Raw genomic sequence first — 22,952 nt, 5'->3', positions numbered from 1 at the left:
ACTATATGCAAATGAAACTTCCAGGTATAGTTTAACTCTAGCATATCTCTTAAAAATTATGCACCGTGGTCAAAGGACTGGACGACTAGTAAAGCAAGCATAATTGGTGTAAGTGCACACACTACTAAGTGGGTCAAGCTCTCTTCCAGTTGGGCTAATACGAGCCTTAGAAAAATCTATTTATTTAAAGATGTATCCCACTAAAAATGGTCCCCAAAGTGGCTTACAGATATTTTTTTTTTAAAAGAGCCTACCCTCAGGGCTACAGTGTTAGATGGCAAAGGAAAATGGATTGGGAGGAAGGAGGAAATAAGCAAACTCAGGCACAAGTTTTTACTTAGGAATGAAATGTACGACACGAGACAGAAGAGAACCGCTGAGCAAGCAGGATAACACCCAGAAAAGAAAATGCTGACTGTTACACACAAGCAGCAGTGAGGGGAGCTGCAGCAGATTTTTCACAAGCTCTGTGTAAAAAACAAGACATTCATAGACAAGGAGAAAACCTTAATGCAAGGTTGTCTTGATTTGATATTGTGAATGCGAGAACACAAATGTTCCGTTTGTTGGTGTTTGCTGTTGTAACAGAAAACAATAAAAAATATTTTTTACAATGAAAGTGAGGCTGATACATCAACATAACTCTGTAACGTGGGCATACTGCCTTGCCATACTAGGTACCAAACCAGAGGAAAGGACAGGGATAGATGGAGGAACCCCTGTTATATGCAACAAATCTCTATTTTAAAAGACCTGCCCCCGAGCAGCATGGACTCACATGCTGCCAGGTTTGCAGATGGCTGATGTAAGCTTACACGTTCTCTCACTTCCTTGACTAGGAGTTTAGTAAGAAGGGGGTTGCGCATGGAGAATTGCATGTCCTTGCACGGACTTCTGAACCCAGTTTCTCCCTCGTGCAAAAGATTCTTTAAAGTAGAAAGGGCAACACCACCTTGAATGGTGAAGGACTTGAGAGTTGAATCAGAAGCCTCACTGAATGCACAGCAACTGAATATGCATCTTGTGAGTTACAGCATGGTGCTGATAATGCAAAGGTTGAGAGTTCGATCTCTGTATGGGGCAGCTCATATTCCTGCCTTGCAGGGGGCTGGACTAGATCCTCAGGGTCCCTTCCAACTCTAAAATTCTATGTTTCTATCATTCATCTTAATGTACATTCATTGCTTTTGCCAATAAACAGCATCTACACTGGGGTGCAAGCCAAGAACCCATATACTGTATGTGACTGCAGAGATAATGGGACATGAATAGGACATATCTTTTTAAAAGCCGCAAAGCAAATTATGGTTTGCTGGACCTCCAAGTAGAATTCAAAACAATATATTATCTTAAAAAATGTGTCTTAGTTCTTCAAACATCCCCCTCTGTTGTCCCCCCCCCTCCTGTCAGCCTTAAACTTAAAACCTTAAGAAAATTTCCCCACCTTTACATTTTAAGTCCATCCTCTCCTGTTTCAAAATCCTAACTAAGGTATAATTGGAGAAAGAAGTATTTCTGAAGAGAAACACTGTTAGTCACTTCTATTTATTAGCAGGATTTATATACTGGATTTAAAGCACTCTGGGTTGGATCCAGAGGAGCCTTTCTATATGTCAGTGTCTTTGAATCACAGAGGGACTTATTTTTAAAAAATATTTAATTTTTTTTTTTAAATTAAGTGTTGTATGACAAAAGGGAAACTAAGGCTGTGTATACACACATTTCCCTCAATGAATTCTGGGCATCTTAGTTTACGCCTCACAGAATTGCAAGTTCCCTGCAAACAACAATAATCAGAATTTTTAGAGGCAAAGAATGCACCTTAAATATATAGTGTGTGCACAGCCTAAATCCAAAATATATTATTGCATTTCTGAAAATCATGTGCAAGGGGAAGCATGAGAGCTGCCAGAGCTTTGCCTATTCCAACATTACATGAACTGTTCCACTATTGCTTACACAAGCATTTGTTGAATACTATCGCTGGCTATTTTCCTTATACTCCATTCTTTCGATCGAGCAATCTGCCCTGCAAATTATGCACGGCTCCCAGCCAGCCCAAGGGCCAAGTCTTGGCACATTTTCTTATCTGAACTCCCTGCCAAACCATATCCATTGGCCTCAAAGTCTGATTTCTACTTGCAACAAGCAAGGCTACATAATTCTTTCTCAGCTCAGCATTCTCACACCTTGGTGATGGAAGAAAACAAAGGAAAAAGGAAAACCACAGATACCATTGCATAGTGCAAACCGCCCATGTCATACAATAGTGCAAGAATATGAAATGAGCTCAGCTCAGACAGATTCAAAATTGAGCAAGGGTTTCATATGTAGGTAGATCTTGTCAAGGATCTTCCTGACAGCTCGGAATAGTTCTGCCCTATAAATTAAAAAGCACATCTCAAGCGTAGAAGCATACAGGTGACAAAGCAGCAGTTATTTTTTTAAAATCCCAAATATACCTATATAGAAATTTCTGGGATAGCACCACCCAGTGGCAGATAGACTCTCGTACAAGGCCCTGCGTGCCAACCCTGGGACCTTCAAATTTGCACTACATTGTTTGTTCATGTGACTAATTCCAAGGAATTATTCTGAAGGCTTGATCAGCACCCTTGTTCCTTGACATACAAATGACTTACAAGAATACTCCTGTGAGTCAGCTACTCTTAAGCTAGGAAACGATCTCATATCCATGGTTTACCCGAGCCCTGCAAACTGATCTAGAAAACATTGAATGTTCACCAGAAAAGCAGCCTTATTTTATTTGCATGGCACTGGGAAGTGGGGCAAAGTGGGGGGCATTCACCTCTAACTGGGATTGGCTTTTACAGCAGCACAAGCCAAAACCCCCGGGTTTAACTGCAACCATTCTACTCCCTACAGTTCTCTAATGGTAGCCTGTGCCCAAATGGAATCCTGATCCTGAGCTTGCTCTAAACAGTAATTGTACTCATTCAGATGTCAATATATACACAGGGGGAAAAGACGCAGGATAGAACCCTAAAGCAAAATGGACCAAACTTGAAGTTATAAGGTACATGTTCTAACAGGTTGTATAGAAGATAGTGTTGCAAAAACTTTTTTCTTCTTTGGTGATCACTCATCACTACAGGACGAATGGTATATTACAGTACAATGGAACCTCAGATAATCCTTTCCCTTACAGTTGATTTTAATCTTGAAGGTCATTTTGAGATGCTCCCCCTCTCCAGTTCAAAATCTATATATTTTATGTGCACTTACCTGGGATTTAAGTTCATTTGAGCTCAATGGGGATTGCTTCCTAACAAACGTGGTCTGCATTGATGGCATTGTTAGCCATTGTTGAAGGATAAAATGTCCATGCCTACTGTCTAGAATTCTAAGAGCATGCACTTATCCTGTGTATTTTAATTATGGACATTTATACTGTAATGTTTGTGTAAATGGTTTTATCCCTGTAAACACTTAGAAGTCCATTTTAGGTTTCAGTGTTATATATTTTCTTCTCAATCTGCTAACTACATACTGTTCTGCTGAAATGAGCAGCCCTTTTGTATTTGATCATTCCTCACCACGCCCAACACACATGCTCCAGCCGTCACTGGGCTCTTTTTTTGGCAGGGTCCCCTATTAATCTGCAAGCCTTGGGGCCTCCCTCTCAAACCTATTGATATCTCCCTCTTAGGCTAGGCATGGACGGTGTCACACTGGCTATTTCAGCAATGGAACTCGCTCCTGAACCTTGAAAATTGAGGTGGTGGGTCAGAAAAACCATCCTGGCATGTGGTAGCAACTAAAGTAATGTCTGTAGAGGTCAGTCATGTGCAGGACTGCACTTTTATGTCAAGGCGCCAAATGAATCCTGTCTCTCTCCCCCCCCCCTTGGAAATCCTTTGTGTCACACTCCTTCAGGAACAGCACATAATAGGGTCACCAAACATCACTCCTTCCTCATCCTCTGTTATCAGGGTTGGGTTTTTTAAAACGACTAACAGATAAGCACTAGTTTCAGATATCAAAATATATCATCTGCACCAGTGAACTTTCCTGTAAGCGCCTCCCCTTTCTTGTTCAATAGGTACTCTCACCTCCAACACACTCAACCCCAGCCTTGCAGAATAAGGTACAGTAAGCCCCTAAGTTATGCGAGGGTTATGTTGCAGGGATCGCACCTAAAGCAAAAACTGCACATGGTCAAAACACGCTGGCAGTCCCACCCACCATTGGAACAAAGGTTCCCCCCCCCACACCCTTTTTATTTTTGGGACAAGCGCATAAAGCTGAATGTATGCAAGTTACAGGCTTATTGTATTACACTTGCTCTCAGGTCCAGCTGTCCAACATCCGCAACTTGTCTGAAACTCAATCAGAGATCCTTTCTTGGAGAGACTCATTTTCTTTTCCTTGTTGTGCTCATTCATTCCTGTTTTCTCACCTCAAAATCTCAGATCTCCCTATCCTCATTACTTTCAACCATTGCCCCAAAGCCTTTGATTTTCAGCTAAAATCTTTCCCCAAAGCCTACTAACCAGACCTTTCTTATTTTACAAGAGTTGGGTTGCAACTCAGCTTGCATTGTAGAGATATACCTGCAAGCGAAGGGCAGAGAAACCTCCAAGCTTCCTAGCAGTGATTCAGAATTGCCAGCATTTTAACTCCATATGCCAGGCATGGCCAAACTTGGCCCTCCAGCTGCTTTGGGACTACAACTGGACCAGTGGTCAGGGATGATGGGAATTGTAGTCCCCTGGAGGGCCATGTTTGGCCATGCCTGCCATATATGCCAACACCTTACTCCGCAAACTCTTAATTCTTTTTAAAAGCAACCAGTTCTCATCAGCATCCATTTTTCTCTTGCAATACCACTTTCTGCCCTTCAGTCAAACCTCCTTCCACCTCATTCAATTCCACTCCCTTTCCCTGACCACATTGTTTTTTCTCATGTGTTCCTAGGAATGTTTCTAACAATTACTTGTACTGGTTTTAACTCTGCTAAGATCAGACTATATTTAGTGTGCTGCTTTATTGCTTAATATTTTTTAGTAAATGCGCTACTTCCCTTTTGAGACAATAAGCTTAATTCCCTTCTAATTTCTGCTGCCTGTTAATTTTATAGGTGATGAACACTGGAGTGTGTCGTTCTCTATCAAAAGATCCCTAGAACTGAGTGTCAGGATTGCATGTGGGTCCTGAAGCATACATGTAAACTGCATACCTAATAGTAATATATGACAGCTGGACCATGTTGATTTGCAACAAAATGCAAGCACGGTTCTATTCACTCCATTACTGATTGTTAACATACAGTGGTGCCTCGCAAGACGAAAATAATCCATTCTGCGAGTCTCTTCGTCTAGCGGTTTTTTCGTCTTGCGAAGCAACCCTATTAGCGGCTTAGCGGCTAAAAGGCTATTAGCGGCTTAGAAAAAAGGGGGGGAAGCGGGGGGGAAAACGGAACACTCGCAAGACGTTTTTGTCTTGCGAAGCAAGCCCATAGGGAAATTCGTCTTGCGAAGCAGCTCAAAAACGGAAAACCCTTTCGTCTAGTGGGTTTTCCGTCTTGCAAGGCATTCGTCTTGCGGGGCACCACTGTATCTTGTCCGCCTACTCCCCAAATCTACTCTGCTCCTTTTTGTTGGGCCTTTGAATGTACCATTAAAGTTATGTATTTTCATTTCCAAGCTTAATCCAAGCCTATTCATATTTAATTAACTTCATTTTGCCCCCAGTTCAACAGAAAGATACATAAAAACACATTATTTCTATTTAAATTTCACTACAATAAAAAATTGCATATTTAGCTCTAGAAAATGCTGCCAAGAATTTTAAGCTACAAGAGATGAATCCAGTTGTTCATCCATTTTAGTTCTTACAGATACCCCATTAACAGGTGGCTCAATGTAGGTTAATCTCATCCACAACTGAATTTGCTGTGTATCTACATCCAAACTCTATTGTTGACATCTCATTAGAAGTGTAGAAATAAAATCGCAATTAGATCAGTGTTTAAGGAATTTTTATTAAAGCAAGAATCTTATAATCCAAATTATGGTTCTTTGCTCAGCTATCAATTCCTACTGTTAACTACAACAGTAGTGATATTCTGAGCGTTTTCCACAGTAAATTACAAAATTAAAGAAAGGAATGCTTTAAATTTTTGTACTGTGCTGAAAATTCTTTTCCTGGGTTTATAAAACATTAATTTGTTTTTTTAACTTTTGCTATTTTTTTGTATTTTAAATCAATAGGTAATCTAGGACCAACAGTTTTGCTAGTCCTGGCATTTGTTGTGTACATAAGCTTCAAAGTTTCCTTTCCTTTTTTTATTTATTTTATATTTTGCAATGTTTTTCTCAATATTTAGTAGTTTTTCCATGTTTAGATATTTTTCTTCGGTGAAGCGAAATTATAATGCGTAGTCCCGGATCTTCTGTAACCAAAAGAATTAAAATATTAATACTGAAATATATTTCCTTTAGAAAAACAGATTTGTATTATATTAAATATTACAAAAACAAAACAGCATACTCTGACCAGGATCAGGTGTAATATGGTACATGCCATGAACTTGCTTAATCTTTTTATCAAGAGGGAACTGATAAAACTGTGTCAGCCCACAGACATCATGCATTAGAATTGCATTTTTGCACCAAAGTTACTTGGACAAAGATATGAAAAATAACGGAAATAAATTCCTTTACTTCTTTTTTGCATGCTAGGTAACTTCCACAGTCCTGTTTTTTTGTACAGTATGGTGTGAAGTGTCACCAGGACAATTGCCAAAATGTCATACTCGAGGCCCGCTGAAATCAACAGACTTAAGGTTCATGGATTTTAGTGGTTTACACTCAGTATGGATATCACCCAACCTATAGTCAATAACGCTGCACAAGGGCAAAAATTCAGCTAACATCTTTTCCCTACGACTCTCACAGATGATTTCACACACACAGGTGCATCTATACCTGCATTTGAAGCCATTTCTCCAGAATACTTACATTAGACACTTGGAACACCCGCTGGATTGTTAACTGCTTTTTGAGCAGCTTCCTTAGCTTGGTGGGCTTGCAGTACGGCTACAGCTTCATCAACCTAGTTAAGATAAAAACAATGTTATTAACATTACTGTAAAGGCAAGCTAGTTTACAAGATAAGCTGCACTTAAAGGAAAAAAATACCGTTGACAAAAGAATCTACCTACCTTCGAACGGAGAGATTCAGGAGACTCAAGCATATGGAGGAGTTCAGAATTGTCAATCTCTAACAACATACCAGTGATTTTACCCGCCAGAGTAGGGTGCATGGCGTGAATAAGAGGGAAAAGACGTTCTCCTAGAAAACAAAAAATATTCCTTCTAGTAGCACCTTAAAGACCAACTAAGTTAGTTCTTGGTATGAGCTTTCGTGTGCATGCACACTTCTTCAGATACAGAAAACAGTTGACAAGTTTGCAAGGTTTATATTTGCCTCTTAATACTATTCCAAATAGATTTCCTTTTAACATGCCTCAAAATGAATACGTTAGCCATCTACATATCAGTATTTTTTTACCCCTTTAGCAGAATGGCAGAAGTTTTTTTAAAAGAATAAACCCAACTAAGTTACTAGAACTGGAAAACTATAATAATTAGCCAAGCAGACATTTATGGTTAAAACACAGATCCTAATAGTAGATGCCCATTATCAACTCAACAATTTGTAAGGTTATGAAATCACATCCCTTTCTCCAATTATACCTTCTTCCACCCTAACACACGCAGGGAGTTCACTCACCCAGCTTCTAAACTCTTCAGGTTTATTCTTTCTCCCACTCCCATACCCTCTTTTCTCTGCACACTTCCCTTCAGAGTTAACTGGGCCCTCAGTAGTGGACCCACTTTTCCTAAGCAATCCCAGTGGGAGCCACATTTCTAGAAATCCTGGCCCTGCAGGGTTGGATCCAAAAGCACACTTACACTGGGATAAATACATAAGAAAAACAAAACTATAACCAAAGATTATTTCTGCTTGTGCAGAAGTGGAAAAATAGGAACTGCTGAACAGCCCAACTATCACTGTGTGTGCTACTGCACAACTATTTGGAGGAAGCAGCAGCAGCTACTTCCCCAGCCCTCATGGGTCACTGGACTCAGCCCTAACTTATTGGGCTTCTCAGGAAGACATGCCAAATGGTGCTGCTGCTATCTGTCCTCCCCCATGCACGGACACCCCAACTCTTACCACATGAGCCCCACCTCTCCGCCAAATACGGACTTACCCAACATCTGCTTTTGTTCCTGTGGAGGGGCAGAAGCCAACATGGAAGCAGTCAAAGGTTCTTGACCTTGGACATGGACAGCAGGCTAGAATTTGAAAAGATTTAACAGGATTAAAATGGAGTACATCATTTGCGTAGTACGTTCCAAGTTACATTCGCATGAATGTCACTCAGAAAAATTATTTCTAACCCCATACAAGTCCACCTAACCCTATTGTTTTCAATAGGCTTGGGCATGTCCAACTCTGCAAGCGCTCAGGTTATTAATATAACTGACCCCATACAAAAAAGCTGCTGTAACTGTTAGGCTTACCTGCTGCATAGCAACCTGAGGTTGTGTATTAAGGTGTTGCTGAGGATTGCGGACACCTGCTGCATACTTGTACTGAGGAACCGTGCGTACGGCTGGAGTAGCAGCAGCGGCAGCAGCAGCTGGACGTGGACCCATTGTCTGTGTTGATGTGTTTGCTGGAAAAAAAGACTGTTTTCAGGCCAAGCAGCATATTCTATTCAAACTGTTTCGGCAGACCTCCTTTCACAGTCTAGCTTAAGACACTCTTTTAAAAACACATTACATTTCAATTTTCAGACAATTAATAGCATGCCAAATCAAGCCAGTATACTTAAATTAACTGATCTCCAGAACTCACCAACACGCTGTGTTGACATTACTCGTGGAACCTGTGATGAAGCTGGCCTCATGGTACTGAATGGTGGTCTGGGAGCTGCTGGGCGGATGGCACTTGGCATGTTCTGGAAAGCTGCATTTGAAATTAATTCACGGTAAGTATGCATTTCTGAACCAACACAAATCAAGCTTTGGTCAAATCCAACCCCCCCCCCCCAATCCTTAAGAAAAGCAAGTGACTTACGATGAGGTCTGGCACCCTGAGTAGTCCAGCGAGGACTTTGTCTGAGCTGAGCAATTTGGCTAGTAGGATAGTATGCAGCACGGTTTTGCATCTGTCAAAAAATAATAATGTATTTGTTTCATTCGTCAGCTTCAGTGCTTTGCTGTACCAGAAAAAAATGCTTTAGGAAATTAACAGTTATTCCATTCAAATTAAAATGCCTCATTATTCTTTATTATAGAAGAAGAATCTGGGCTTTTTCAATCTTTACACTCAAAGCTCATTTAATACACACCATGTGTCTAGTAAGTCCACTGCAACCGTATGTGTTTGTACTCAGTAAATATAAGAGTAAATGTAATAGGGAACACAGTGTAAGTCATACCTGTGGAATAGCTGCCATGACATAACCTGAAGGAGGCGCTGGCTGGTACGGGTTGATGACTGGATTCGGCACTGCTCTCACACTTGCCATTCTCTGCATGTACTGGTTGGTGAGGTGAGCTTGGCGTTCTTCTTTACGTTGGGCTAAGGCTACATAAAGTGGTTTGGTGGCCACAATTCTACCATTCATTTCTGTGACTGCTTTGGTTGCTTCTTCTGGTGAAGAAAAGCAGACAAACCCAAATCCTTTACTGCGGCCCCCTTCCATCATAACCTGTAAAAATAAAATAAAAATGCAACCGTAAAAATGCAACATAGAGAACACTGAACAATGTTATTTCATTATATTCTGTTGCAGCTTGTGACTGAACATAATCTAACTAATTAATCATGTGTTAGGTTTCTTTTTGCTGCCAGAAGCATACCTAGGAATTTTCATTCAGGGGATGCCTCTCTCAGCAGAATTAAGGGAACTTTTGCAGATTCCCCCATCCCCCTCAAAATCCCCCGCTTTGGAGGGTTAAGGTGTAGGATATGGTGCTGAGAGAGGAGGGAAGAATCAACAAAACTCACCTTCCACTTTTCCACAGTGGAATAATCAAAAGACAGAATGTGCCTTTTTGTTCACAACAGTGAAACCTGGCTCTGCATTCATTTCTCTGAAGTTTTAAAATAAATGCCGATCAACAGCTTTTGAAAGTCTAACAGCGTAGCTTTTGTTCTGCTGCAGATAAATCTGTATGTATATATAGAATTTATTGTACCTACTGTATTGCATCTACTTTCAAGTAGATGCAATGAGCTTGTAATTTTAAAGTACCACTAAAAACAATTCTTGATAGTTGCTCTCCCTACAAGTCACTCTAAAAGCCGATTAAAATGTCATTTACCTTTGCACTAGTGATAGTACCAAATGGTGAAAATTCTTTGCGTAGGCGCTCATCATCAATTCCATCATCGAGGTTTTTCACATAAAGGTTTACACCCTGAAATATTGAGTAGGTGAAGTGATCAGTATGCAGAACATATAACCCAGTGAAAATAATTTTATTTTTTTTGTATTTATTTAATTTGTATACCACTCCTCACCTGTAGATTTCAGGGCAGTTCACAACATAAAATAGCATATAAAAACCACAAAATGCTTAATAAAAACAAGAACCACCCCCCACACCAATAAACCTTTCCTCCCCCAAATATTCAGTTAACATCCTACCTGGTATCTGGTGATCCTGTCCTGCTTCATTTGTTCAAATTTGCGCTTCAGCTCTGTTTGTCTTTCAACTTTTTTCTGAGCTCGACCAACATATATTTGTTTTCCATTGAGTTCCTTTCCGTTCATCTCATCTACAGCCTTCACAAATAAAAAAGGTACTTTAACTTGTTTGTCATAGTTGATTCCACATAGCATTAAGTCAGGTTCCCCAATCAAAAAGCTAGAGCAAGTAAAAAAACAAGGAAACTAAAAACACACAAACTAGGTGGATGGAATGTACAGACTGAGGCAGTGTGCTTCTATTTTCCTAGCACATGAGAGGGAATAACACACTGTAAGAACACTATATGAAGAAGTAAACTTGGCAACAGATTTTACAGCAGGACTGGGGAGATGTTTTGGCCCGGTAGGCCAGATCTGCACCTCACTCACCCTGTTAGCCAACTCTGACAGGTGGGCGGGACTATTTATCATCTGATGTCATAATGCCCAAATTTGACCCAAATGAGTGAGTAGATTGGTTGGACCTGCTGATGCACATGGAGTTCCATACAGCTTTTTGTTAGGTTCAGGGGAATCAGCAGGTTCCAGAGAACTCATTTGAGTTCCTGAACTAAGCAAGAGTGAACCCTTTATGCTGCAGTTGAAACAAAGGGAGTTCAGTCCTGCTTTCCAATCACTGGATCCAGCTCCGTCTCTACCTATCCTACACCGGACATCACATTTGACATCAGGTGTGGGGTAGATGGGCAGTTCGGTCAAATGAGGAAACTTGGCAAACCAAATTTAGTCCATGGGCCAAAGGCTCCCTCGCTTGATTTAGAGGACAGATTAATATTCCTTGGATCACTATTAGACCTATTTTAGAAAACCTACTATCTATAAGAGAATCAATTAATATAAAGATATATAAAAATTAAAATTAGGCACCTTCTGTTTTAGATCAGGTTACACTAAATAAGAGTGTCCAAACCATTCGTTTTAGTTAATTAGTGACCACTCACAACACTTGACAAATTCTTATAAAATGTATAGACTTACTTTCTGAGCATCCTCATGTCTTTCAAAACTGACAAAGCCAAAGCCTTTGGATTTCCCACTCTCATCAGTCATAACTTTCACACTTAAGGCAGGCCCTAAAAAGTACAAAAATTTTATTTTACATTTTCTTTATAATAATCTTAATATACCACATCATTAAAAGGTATCATGGCAGTGTATAATAAAAGCTTTAAATAATAAAATACAGCACAAATGACCAACGATTCAAATTAATTCTCTAAAAAGGCTTGTTTTCAGCAGACAGCACTTTATAACTTAGAATATTTATAAACTGACAACTGTAGCCAAGGCAACCCATTTGGGAGACTAATTTCCCAACTAGTTATAAATTAGTAGTCTGACAAATTACATGGCCATGTCAGAATCTGGTTGGCCTTGTTGATCTCATTTTATAATGAATGCCTTGATTTCTTGGACATACAATATTAACTCCTTGAAGAAAATTAACATTGCAATCATGGACTTAACAGACTGTAGTTTACAATTATTACTAACCCAACAGTAAACTTGCTTTTGGTATTGTGCTAGATTAAAGTACACACACTAGAGATTTTATTCTGCCCTGCATTAAATCACTTGGCTATTTTCAGTGTAGAAGAATGGAATGTTTTTTCTTGTTTTATTCAACTTACCAATTGTTCAGATGACAACAAACAAGCAGCTGTGTTATCACACATATTCCCCTTAATACTTCTGTTCTTGAGAGCAAACTATTGTTTTCGGCCTTATCAGAGCTTACATGTTACATTGCCAAGACCTTCAGATTTCCAAGGATCTGAAGCCAGTTTGGAACCTTGGTTTCAAATCCTTAAGTGGAAGCTCTGGTTGGTTCAATAGTGCTGCCAACCTAACACATATAGGTTGAAATCAATGGCAGGAATCTGCACTCCAGAAGGGCACAAACAAGTGGTTGCAGATGGTGTCTGTCTCATTTCCTGCCATCTACAGCTAAAAGGTTAATACCGTAATAGCCCGACTCTGTATAAAGCAGGTTATTATCAGGAGTTGGGGTAGGCAAGCTGCAGTTGGGTGCAAGCACTATGATCACACCAGGTCCTAAATCATTTTCAAATACATGGAAAGTAAATGACATTACCAAACTTGCCAAAGAGTTCCTTAAGTCTCTCATCATCCATGTCCTCTCCAAAATTCTTGATGTAAACATTAGTGAACTCCTTGGCACGAGCTCCAAGCTCTGCTTCACGTTCTTTACGAGATTTAAACCTTCCAACAAACCTAGTTAAAAAAGCAAGGTGAAAAGTTGCTTAAAGTTGACAAGATTCAGGGCATTATTTTCTTTCCATTAAGGAGGTACTTTATATAGTCAAAGCCTGGTGCTTACCCATACCCTGTGTCAGCTCCTGGCAAGCGAGCTGCTGCCATAGCACACTGCAATATTCCCCCGGTAAGGGAAACAGCAGAGTAAGCTACTCCCAGCCTCTCTATCTGTCATGGAAGACAGATTGTTCAGAATGGGGCAGCCATACTACTCTGCTGTGCTTCCCCAGCCAGAAAAAACATGGCAATGTGCTATGACTGCCCCCAATTGTGACATACTGTCGCTCTCACAGTTCCTGTGCAATGAATGAAATAATTCCCTCCCTTTTGTTTTCTGAACATGTATTTCCAATTACTGAACCAACACTAGAAGCAAGAAACTATAATTGATAAAATCTCTCTTCTAAATCCATTTCGGCATTAAAAAAATTTTTTTAAAGCGATAAGGAAACTCACACTTTACGATCATTAAGCAGCATTCCATTCATTTTTTCAATAGCTCTTTCTGCTGCTTCTTGTGTCTCGAAGTGTACAAACCCATAGCCTTTGGATCCATTTTCATCACATACAACCTATGAAAATGATTAGGATACGTCAGATGACTGGAATGTAATTATGCTAATTTCAAGGCTGAATCACTGTTCTAGGTTCTTTTTCCTTTCAACTCACCTTACAAGAGAGGATGTTTCCAAAAGCAGAAAATGTATCATACAAAGCTTTATTATCAATTGACTTATCCAAGTTTTTAATGAAGATGTTTCCGACACCACTCTTACGTAGAGATGGATCACGCTGAGACCACATGATACGCACTGGCTTGCCTTTAATGACATCGAAATTCATAGTATCTAAGGCTCTCTCAGCTGCAAAAGAAGTTAGAATGTGTTAAATTATTTAAATCTTTAAGGCGACACAAATATCACACAGATATCACTAAGAAAATTAATTGTTAATGTCTTTGCGCCCACATACAATATACAGTACATTATCTTGGCTTCTGGATCACCACCAAAATCAAACACTGTTCTAATTTGTGGTGTTCAGGAAAGGCAGTGCAATTCCAATGGACGGAGTAAAAATTGGACCCAGGGTAAGCATTCCAAGGAGAAGACAATGGGCAATATTCAGTAAAGCAGTTTTGCTAGTGCAAGGATTTTTGGTTGTACAATAGAACCTCTCTCCCGCAAGCTTTCACTTTTAAATGTATTTCAAACCAATGTGAATTTCAGCACTATTTTAGCACAGTCCCATGCACACAGCCATCAAACCCCTTTTTCTATTCTTGTGCCTCTAGGCTTTCTGCAGTTCTGTTGCATGGTCCCAAAATGATGTTAGCAGAGAAATCCTCAACCCTCAAGTGTGTTACTTCTCCCAATCCCAAATGATACTGCACTTTTCAGAGTGGAAGCTCAATATTTCGACTTATCCATGAGAATGTTCCTGAGAAAGAGTACTATGATGAAAAGCCATAGAAAACAGAAATTCCCAGGTTCAAGCCCCAGCTATAACTGGGAATGGCCCCAGCGTGAGTTGCTGCTAGTCAATGTAGACAGCACCACCCTATGGTCCTATTCAGTATAATGCTACTTCCCAAGTCTGTTATGGCATGAGGATTGCCAACAAGCAATAGGGTTATGTATCAGATGCATGCATTGACACCCCCCCCCAAAAACTCAGAAATTAACCTGGCAAGGAAGGGGCAAACTGTCACTTGAACAGGAAAACTATGTCTGGCTAGGCTCTATGAACCAAGTGGCACCTTTCTTCCCTACCCACCCATGTCCCTGCTCAGAGCAATGAAACAACTGGAGAAGACCCACCATTTCTCATACTCCCAAGCTGCTTTTCTGCCCAGCAGCTCATTCAAGCATTACCAGGAGCTTTTGGCAGCCTTAGGAACTGGCTGTGCTAAGATTTAAAGAGGAGCTATCTGTAGAAGTCCATGCTGTTACAACCTTTTCCCTGTTTTTCCTGACCTTCCACAATTACTGCAAGCAGTTAAATCACAAATCCTATGTCATGATTCCTGGATATGATCCTGTAAATCAACTGTCTCTAGGTAAGCATCTGAATGGCAAACTACCCAAGCTATGAATTCAGTTAGCCAAGCAGTGCCACCTAATAGCTGTGCAGATTGAAAAAGCTTGAGTGGAGACTCCCAGTTAAAAGTTGCATTTCTGCCTAAGAAGCTTATTGCTCTGTAAAGAGGCAGAATCTTCAACTCAGATACCAAGCCCCAGCTAACAACCCACTAGAAAAAATAGCCAGTCTCTGACAGTTGGCTATTCCTCTGGTGGAGAGAGGGATGCAAAGGTAATGGCTCTGCAAAGCTTTCTGTACACCTTAGGACATGGAGCCAGCCAAGGCTGCCATCTCTGTTTTGTACAAAGCAGCGCTGAGACAACAGCTCTGCTTGCCTCTCTCTAGGCACAGATTGCACTGTGAGAACTGCCGGCTCAGCACAGCACTGATGTAGCACAGCCCCTTTCCATGCCTACATCCCGTAATGAAGGGATAAGGAGCTAGAATTCAGCAAAGAGCAAAGCATGGGTGGCTATTCCTTGTGATCCTGTTTGCAACACTGTTTTAAGTGTGTAGTCACTATAAAAGTGTAAACCCCCCCCCACTGGAATGCTTATTCAAATTATTAGACAGTGTCCTATTCTTGTTCCTTCTAGCATTTATATTGGAATAAAGTGACAATTGTTGAAGAGCTCTCCCCTCCAAAGGAGGTTTATTTTGCTTAAACAAGTTTTCTGTGAACTCAGAAATATTGGTCATTGAAAACATGCTTCTTCACATCACTTGAAGAATTTACAAATGTCATTTTTTTACTAGTCTACACAAAGAGAAAACATGCTGCTCCATCTCAGTAGAATACTTCTTACACTGAGTTTACTAGAACTCTGGTTGAATGGATCACCCAGAAGAAGAAAGGACAAATTATTTTGAAGCTGGTAGAAAAAAAATAGCAAAATACTTTAGAGAAAAATACCTACAGGTAAGCTCACTCCTGGTCACAGTTTAGATGCATGTATGTGAATTGGCTTACTCTTGTCAAGTGTGTAAACTTAGGACCAAAGTACGCACTCTCCCATTTTTCTCACTTAAAAGATAAGAGCTCTAATGCAACTTGGCAATAGGCTGTCAAGACAGACACTATTTGGTGTAGGACCAATGTGTCCACAAAAAATTATCACAACCGTCTGACATTTAATAGAAACTAAACTGGTTCAAGTCATCAAAGGTATATTTAAAAAAAAAATCTTCTCTACGCATCACTGCAGGCCACCTGCTCTCAAAGTGTCAGCCTTAAGGTAAGACTAGCAGATGGGCTTTGGAAAGAGCGTCTTAAAGACCCCACTCCCTTCCCGTTTCTGGTGTCTTGACTGGGCAAATGCTCACCTTCCCCTCATCAACCAGCAATGGTCAACAATATTGGCCTCTTAAAACTCCGTTTGCCAGCAAGAGGGATAGGTGTTGCAACTTCCTGTCCCGTCTGTGGACAATCGACTCCCCCCCATACACCAATTTGATGGATTTTTCATTACATGCAAGGTTGATAAATTAGTACCCGCGACCAAAGGGCATCAAGTAGCCCAATTCAGAAACTTCTAATTAAGCGTGGCTTGCCCTAGTTTTATTTCGCGCGGGCACACGACCCACTTGCGCCCGTTCCTCCGTCGCCATTTAAGGCCCTAATTATCCAGGCATTTCCTTCAAGGCGCCTCTCATCTCGGACTTCCTCATTGAGCCGGCGGAAGCGAGGCGACAGGCCCGCCCTGGTCGCTGACTCCCCCCCCCCCACGCGCCAACTTAAGGGCCCTGCCTCGTGATCCGAGAAACTAGGGCCGGTTCCGAGATGCCGACCCAGGCCTTTTCGCGGAAGGAGGCCCCGCGGCAAAAAAGCAGGCCCAGCCGATGACGAGGCCTCCTTTTCTCCCTCCCGCTCGGGTGCCGCGGGGCTCCTCCCCGCCACGAGGCCTCTCCCGGCTCCTCCACAACGCGGTGGGGTCGAGCGGCGGCAAAAGCTGGCCTCACACGAGTGTTTCTCTCACCACCCCCCTCAGTCATTCCCCCCTCTGGACAGAAATGTTCGATAATTTCACGTGAAGGAGGGCGAGTCCTTGCGGGGTCGGGGAGAAGGGGGCTCTGAGAGAAAAGACTTAGTGGGAAGCGCCGCCGCGAGGCAGGCCCAGGACTCTCCCGAGGAGCCGCGTTTAATCCGTAAAATGGATGCTCCGGGGATGACTCGCGTGGAGGAGGCGGGGAGAAGCGGAAGAGGAGGAATGCGCGGCGGCCCTCGTGGGGGTGCGAGAATATGGCTCCGGGAACAGGAAGCCGGGGGCCGGGAGAGCAGCCTCCCCCAAGCCCGGGCAAATTCCGCCCTGGAAATGCCTCCCCGCACGTGTCCCCGTCCCACCCGCTCCTTCCCCATGTGCCCGCTCCTCGAAATGTGGGGGGTAAAATAAGAGAAGGGAATCAATCGCCCGACCAGCTACGGCAATTTCTCTGCCCGCCCCCCCCCCCGCTTCTCCCCATTCCTCACCGTCGGCGGGCTGCTGGAAGTTGACATAGGCGTAGCCCAGGGAGCGCCGGGTGATCATGTCCCTGCAGACGCGGATGGAGAGGATGGGCCCGGCGGGGCTGAACTTCTCGTAGAGCATGGCCTCGGTGACATCGGGGTGCAGGTCCCCCACGTAGAGCGAGGCCATCGGGTAGCTGGGGGCGCTGGGGTTCATGCTGGCGGGGGGACGGGGAGGGGGGGCGAGGAGGCAGGGCAGACTCGCGAGCGCCGAGGAGGCCGCGACGGGCCGCCGGGTTCGAAACTCAACGGCTCCGCGGAGGCGGTTGGCGACGGTTGGCGGGCCGCTCGAGCGCTCGTTGCTGCCGGCGGGAGGAGGAGGAGGAGCGGGTTGTTGCTGCTGCTGCTCCTGGAAGCGGCGGCGGCGGCTCTTTTTCTTCTTCCTGCTGCTCTTGGTAGTGGCTTGGGCGGGTCTCCTCTCGGCTGCGCCGGGTCTGGGACTTCGCTTCGCTTCACCGGGTTATTTTATACCAAACCGGCCGGTTTCAGATAGGGGCGGGTGGTAGTCGAGGGGGGTTTTTTTTAATGGTTTTTTCGGGCTTTTAAGATTTTTTTTGGATTTTTAAAGGTTTTTTTTCTTTTAGTAATAAATGGTGCGGCGGAGCTGGTGTGCCCGGGGAAGGCCGGAGCACACACACTACGCACAACAGCACCTTCAGCGGCCGGGGGACAAGGGGGAGGCCGCCGCCCCGGCCGCGCACTATATATACAAGCCCCGCCCCCAGCCGCCTCTACCATACAGCTCGCCACGCACTGAAAGGGCTCGGCGCGCACGCGCCGCCACAAAAGGGAGAAAAAGGGAAGGACGAAAGGGGCGGAGCAGAAGCGCGTGGCGGTTGCGTCTGACGCCATGGCTTACGAAAAGGTGCCCGGGGTTGGGCAATAGGTTGCGCATGGGCAGTTGGAAGACGCACGAGAGAATAGGCGGCTAGATCACAGGACTATTGTGGCGGTGGGGAGGGCAGCGGTAAGGAGGAAAGAAGGAGCGCATGCGCTGCTGGCTTCCTTGCGGTTAAAAAGCAGGCCATTAACCTTTGTACAAAACGCATGCGCAAGGGGAGTGGCAGGCTATTACAGGTCTACGAATAGCAAGCGTTTTCGTAAAGAACGCTTCAGACGGGCGCATGACAGTCAGGTTTCATGAACGCATGCGCAGAGATGGGCGTGTGTGTTTTTTAACAGAAAGAATTGTTTAGTTGGTAGGGAGAGGGAAGAACTGGTGGTTGTTTACTGTGCTGCTGGTAAAAAAGTAAACTCTTTTCCCCCCAAAAAAGATATTTATTAAAATTTCAGCATATTACAAAAATAAGAGAAAAAAGAAAAAATACAAAAATAAAAATACAAAGTAAAAACAGTTAAAAACAAATCAGTCTTTCCATATCTTATCTTTCATTTGCTTGTTTCCCTGACCTCCTCACACCTCCCTTTTTTGTATTCCAGTTCAATTAGTTAATTCAGCAAATCCTTTCCCTCTTTGATTTTATCTTAATCTTTTATCTTCATATATTATAACTTTAGGTTATCACCTGTTAACAATCCATTTTTACATATTCCTTTATAATATTGCTGCTAAAAACCACTTCAATCCAACATCATTCTAACATTCATTAATTTTGCAGTATTTCTGTAAATAATCTTTAAATTTCTTCCAATCTTCTTCCACCAACTCTTCTCCCTGGTCTCGGATTCTGCCAGTCATTTCCGCCAGTTCCATGTAGTCCATCACCTTCATCTGCCATTCTTCCAGAGTGGGTAAATCTTGTGTCTTCCAATATTTTTCAATAAGTATCCTTGCTGCTGTTGTAGCATACATGAAGAAAGTTCTATCCTTCTTTAAAACCAGTTGGCCAACCATGCCCAGGAGAAAGGCCTCTGGTTTCTTCAGAAAGGTATATTTAAATACCTTTTTCATTTCATTATAAATCATCTCCCAGAAAGCCTTAATCCTTGGGCATGTCCACCAAAGGTGAAAGAATGTACCTTCAGTTTCTTTACATTTCCAACATTTATTATCGGGCAAATGATAGATTCTTGCAAGCTTGAAAAGTAAACTCGAGGGGGGAATCTTACTCTCAATAGTTTAGACTCTGACATTGTTTCCACCATTAAAATGTAGATCATTTGTCCTTGTTGCTGTCATAGTTAAGCTTTTCAGCTAAGGTTGGCTACCAAAATGACTTTGCAGCAGTTAAAATTCAGAATAAAAAACTGTTCATGCAGTTTCAATCTCCATATGGGACAGGTGCATATTCCTGCTTGCTGGGGGTTGAACAGGGCAGGTCTGTGGTTGTTTGTGCCCCTCATCCCCAATATCAGCTCCAAATCTTTCTGCCCTGAAGTAGGAAATTCTGTGTATCTGAAGTTTACCATCACCGACAGATGCTTGTGATGGGATCCTGACATTATGGCTGGATGAGACACTGGATGAACACCTGTTAATTCATTACATTTGTATCCCAAGAATTCAATATGGTACAGTAAACAGAGAGCTCCCATCTAGCCGCTGACCAAACCTTGATTTGTTTGGCTTCAGCATAATTCTACTTTCTTAAAAGAGATGAGTTACCGCTTATTTATTTATTTATTTCATATCCTGCCTTTCTCCCAGGAGAAGCTCACAACATGAATTAAAAAACGTGAAATTATAAACTAGATGTATTAAATCTAAAATCACACCGATCAGTATAAATATTTAAAAGCACGCACAAATCAGTTCTCTATTAAAACAACACTGATTCAAACACCTAAAACCATCTAAAAATAAACCGAAAAGGAAATGTACATCACCCACACTCAGAATATTCTGCCACGATAGCCTCTTAGTGGCCATAGGCCTGTCCTAAATAAAATAGTTGTCAGCTAGTGAAAGAAAAACAGAGGGGGCCAGCCTAGCCTCTTGTGGAGAGGAGTTCCACAGTCTGGGAGCAGTAGCCGAGAAGGCCCTTTCTCATATCCTTAACAAGTGTGCATGTGAAGGTGACTGGACCGAGAGAGAGTCTCGCCCAGAAGATTTCAAAGCCAAGGCAGGCTCATACAGGGAGATACAAACTTTCAGATTTGCATGGCTCTTGTAAAGAGCAGGAGAATTCCTGCCCACCCTTGTAGCGCATGCTTATGGGCAAGGTGGAGGTTGTGAATAAAGTGGGCATGCTGCTTCTGGTTGCTGGGTGCCAAAACAGGAGGCAATCAAGCAGAAGCAGACCCCCCAAAGCAGAGGGAAGACTTTTGAGGTATGAAGGGAAACGCAGCATTTTTTACATGTCCCACCTCCCCCTTTACCTCCACCTTCAACTAGGAGCAGGCTGAGGGGCCTAAGCAAGTTTGCTGCCACAAAACATTTATTTAAATGCTTGATTAATTTTATTATTATTATTATTATTATTATTATTATTATTATTATTATTATTATTATTATTATTATGTTTGTACCCCACCTTTCTTCCCACAAAAGCCCTGGATAGCAAACACATAAACAATAAAACAATTACAGCATCTGAAAACAATTCCTATGCATATGCAGGCTGAGAAAGAGCTCCACTGCCTGTCTGATGTTAAACGGGAGGGAATTCTAAAGGGTAGATGCCACAGCACTAAAGGCCCAATTCCTTCATTATTAAAATACTGTATGTCTATTCTGCTCTTCCTGTCCCAACAACAGAACCTGCAAGGCAGCTTGGCAGAGTACACAAGCAGTAAATCCCATTTAAAACTATCAAGTTGGAAGGAACCTCAGAGGTCATTTATTCCAACCCCCTGCCAATACAGGGGACCCACTATGCCAGTATTCATGCTAGGTGACTGTCCAGCCTCTGTTTAAAAACCTTTAGTGAGAGGCAACCAGCCTTTCAAGACAGCCTGTTCGGCTTGCAGTCTCACTGTGAACTAGGAGTTATTTTGTTATTCCAGATGTATTAACACGGAAAGCCCAAAATTCACGTCTGACTGGGATGAGGGACAAAGAAAGCAGTGCTAGGAACACCCTGCCTAGAAAAGTCCACTTCACCCCTTTCCTTATGTTCTTCTTTGGCAGTGCAGAAACTTTCCTTTCCAGCATGGCTTTTGGCTTTTAATGGTTGAGAATCTTCACTGAAGACTTGCTGTGTTAAACTGCTATTCTCATTGTTTTCATCTGCTGGGCTTCCACCTCTTTCTTTTCAACAATGGTACTTTTCAGTGGGGGTTTTTTTAAATTAACTTTTTGTATTTTTTATACTGTTTGTATATTCCTTTATTTTTCAGATGCCTTGATTTATTATTTTTTAAATGGAGGGAGTTAAATGTTTTAAATAAATAAATGCAACAATATGAACCTGTGTTTGTGGTGTTAATGAGATTTGTGTTGCCTCCCACTTGTCAAACATTATTTCTGTATCATGTGAAGAACTTCCATCCTCTGAGCTTGCTTTTCCTTCATCATTTCTCTTGCATCAGGAAGCCTCATTCGCCTTTTCCTCCTCTGGCTTGAACTTTGCCTTCTGCCTCTCGTTACTATTTAAATTAGTGAGCACTGATCCTGAAGAAACTGCTGAAGTCATCAGTCCTGTTTGCCAGTTACTTCTGTTTCTTCTTCTCACTGAATCATAAAATCGTAGAATTGTAAATTGGGAAGTGACCCCAAGGATACCTAGTCCAACCTCTTTCAATGCAGGAATCTCAGCTAAAACATCCATGGCAGACTGCCATCCAACCTCTTCTTTAAAATCTCCACAACCTCTTGAGGGAGTCCATTCCACTCTCAAACAGCTCTGACTGCCACATAGCTGTCAACCTTCCTTTTGCGGGAAATTCCCTTATTTCAGTGCCGTTTCCCACTGCTTCCCGCTGCTATCCCGGATTGTTAGATATCCCGTAGACTGTCTCCGGGACAGGTGAGGCTGCTGATCCCTTATTTTCAAATCCGAAAGCTGACAGTTATGCTGCTGATCCCTTATTTTCAAAACTGAAAGTTGACAGCTATGGACTGTCATAAAGTTCAGCATCTCCTTTCTTGTAACTTAACACTATTGGCTTGGGTCTTACCCTCTGTAGCAGGAGAAAACTTGTTCCATCTTCCATGTGACAGCCCTTTAAATATTTGAAGATGGCTACCATAACTCAATTGCCTCTTATCCAGGCTAAACATACCCAACTCCCTCAACAGTTCCTCATAAGGCTTGATTTCCAGACCCTCCTCTGCACACGTCCCAGTTTGTCAATATTCTTCTTAAGTTGTGGTGCTAAGAAGGCATACTTTGTTACCTCCATTGCATCCTCATTGTGCCACCCTGCACTTTTTCTGGGGAGTGCAGGGCCTTCTACAGTTCGTCTCCACCTCTGCTCAGTTTATATTCCTGT

The 22,952-nt window shown here is 42.3% G+C and overlaps 2 protein-coding genes across 6 annotated transcripts in view; one reads left to right on the top strand and one right to left on the bottom strand.

The window, feature by feature from the left end:
- VPS13B (vacuolar protein sorting 13 homolog B) overlaps positions 1 to 22,952 on the top strand; it is an 883,035-nt gene that overhangs the window by 680,887 nt on the left and 179,196 nt on the right. The window lies entirely within an intron of this gene.
- Positions 5,985 to 18,474, bottom strand: PABPC1 (poly(A) binding protein cytoplasmic 1). 4 transcript variants are annotated; one of them, XM_083517296.1, is made up of 15 exons: positions 17,583 to 18,474; positions 13,703 to 13,896; positions 13,490 to 13,605; positions 12,852 to 12,991; positions 11,735 to 11,829; positions 10,694 to 10,831; positions 10,368 to 10,463; positions 9,479 to 9,751; positions 9,115 to 9,205; positions 8,893 to 9,003; positions 8,556 to 8,710; positions 8,243 to 8,327; positions 7,187 to 7,317; positions 6,984 to 7,077; positions 5,985 to 6,415 (listed from the first exon to the last, which is right to left on the bottom strand). In XM_083517296.1, the coding sequence occupies exons 1-14, from the start codon at positions 17,773 to 17,775 to the stop codon at positions 6,985 to 6,987; spliced, it is 1,911 nt and encodes a 636-aa protein (XP_083373422.1). In that variant the 5' UTR covers positions 17,776 to 18,474; the 3' UTR covers positions 5,985 to 6,415; position 6,984. The 4 variants fall into 4 exon arrangements, with proteins under 4 accessions (XP_083373422.1, XP_083373420.1, XP_083373421.1 ...); XM_083517294.1 differs by having other exon boundaries at positions 5,985 to 6,412; positions 17,583 to 18,472; XM_083517295.1 differs by having other exon boundaries at positions 12,861 to 12,991; positions 17,583 to 18,472.

Source organism: Podarcis liolepis, assembly GCF_965112155.1.
Source record: "Podarcis liolepis genome assembly, chromosome: 8".
NCBI classification, from domain to species: Eukaryota; Metazoa; Chordata; class Lepidosauria; order Squamata; family Lacertidae; genus Podarcis; species Podarcis liolepis.
Note: the sequence above shows the minus strand (reverse complement) of the source record. Positions and strands in the feature narration are given on the sequence as shown.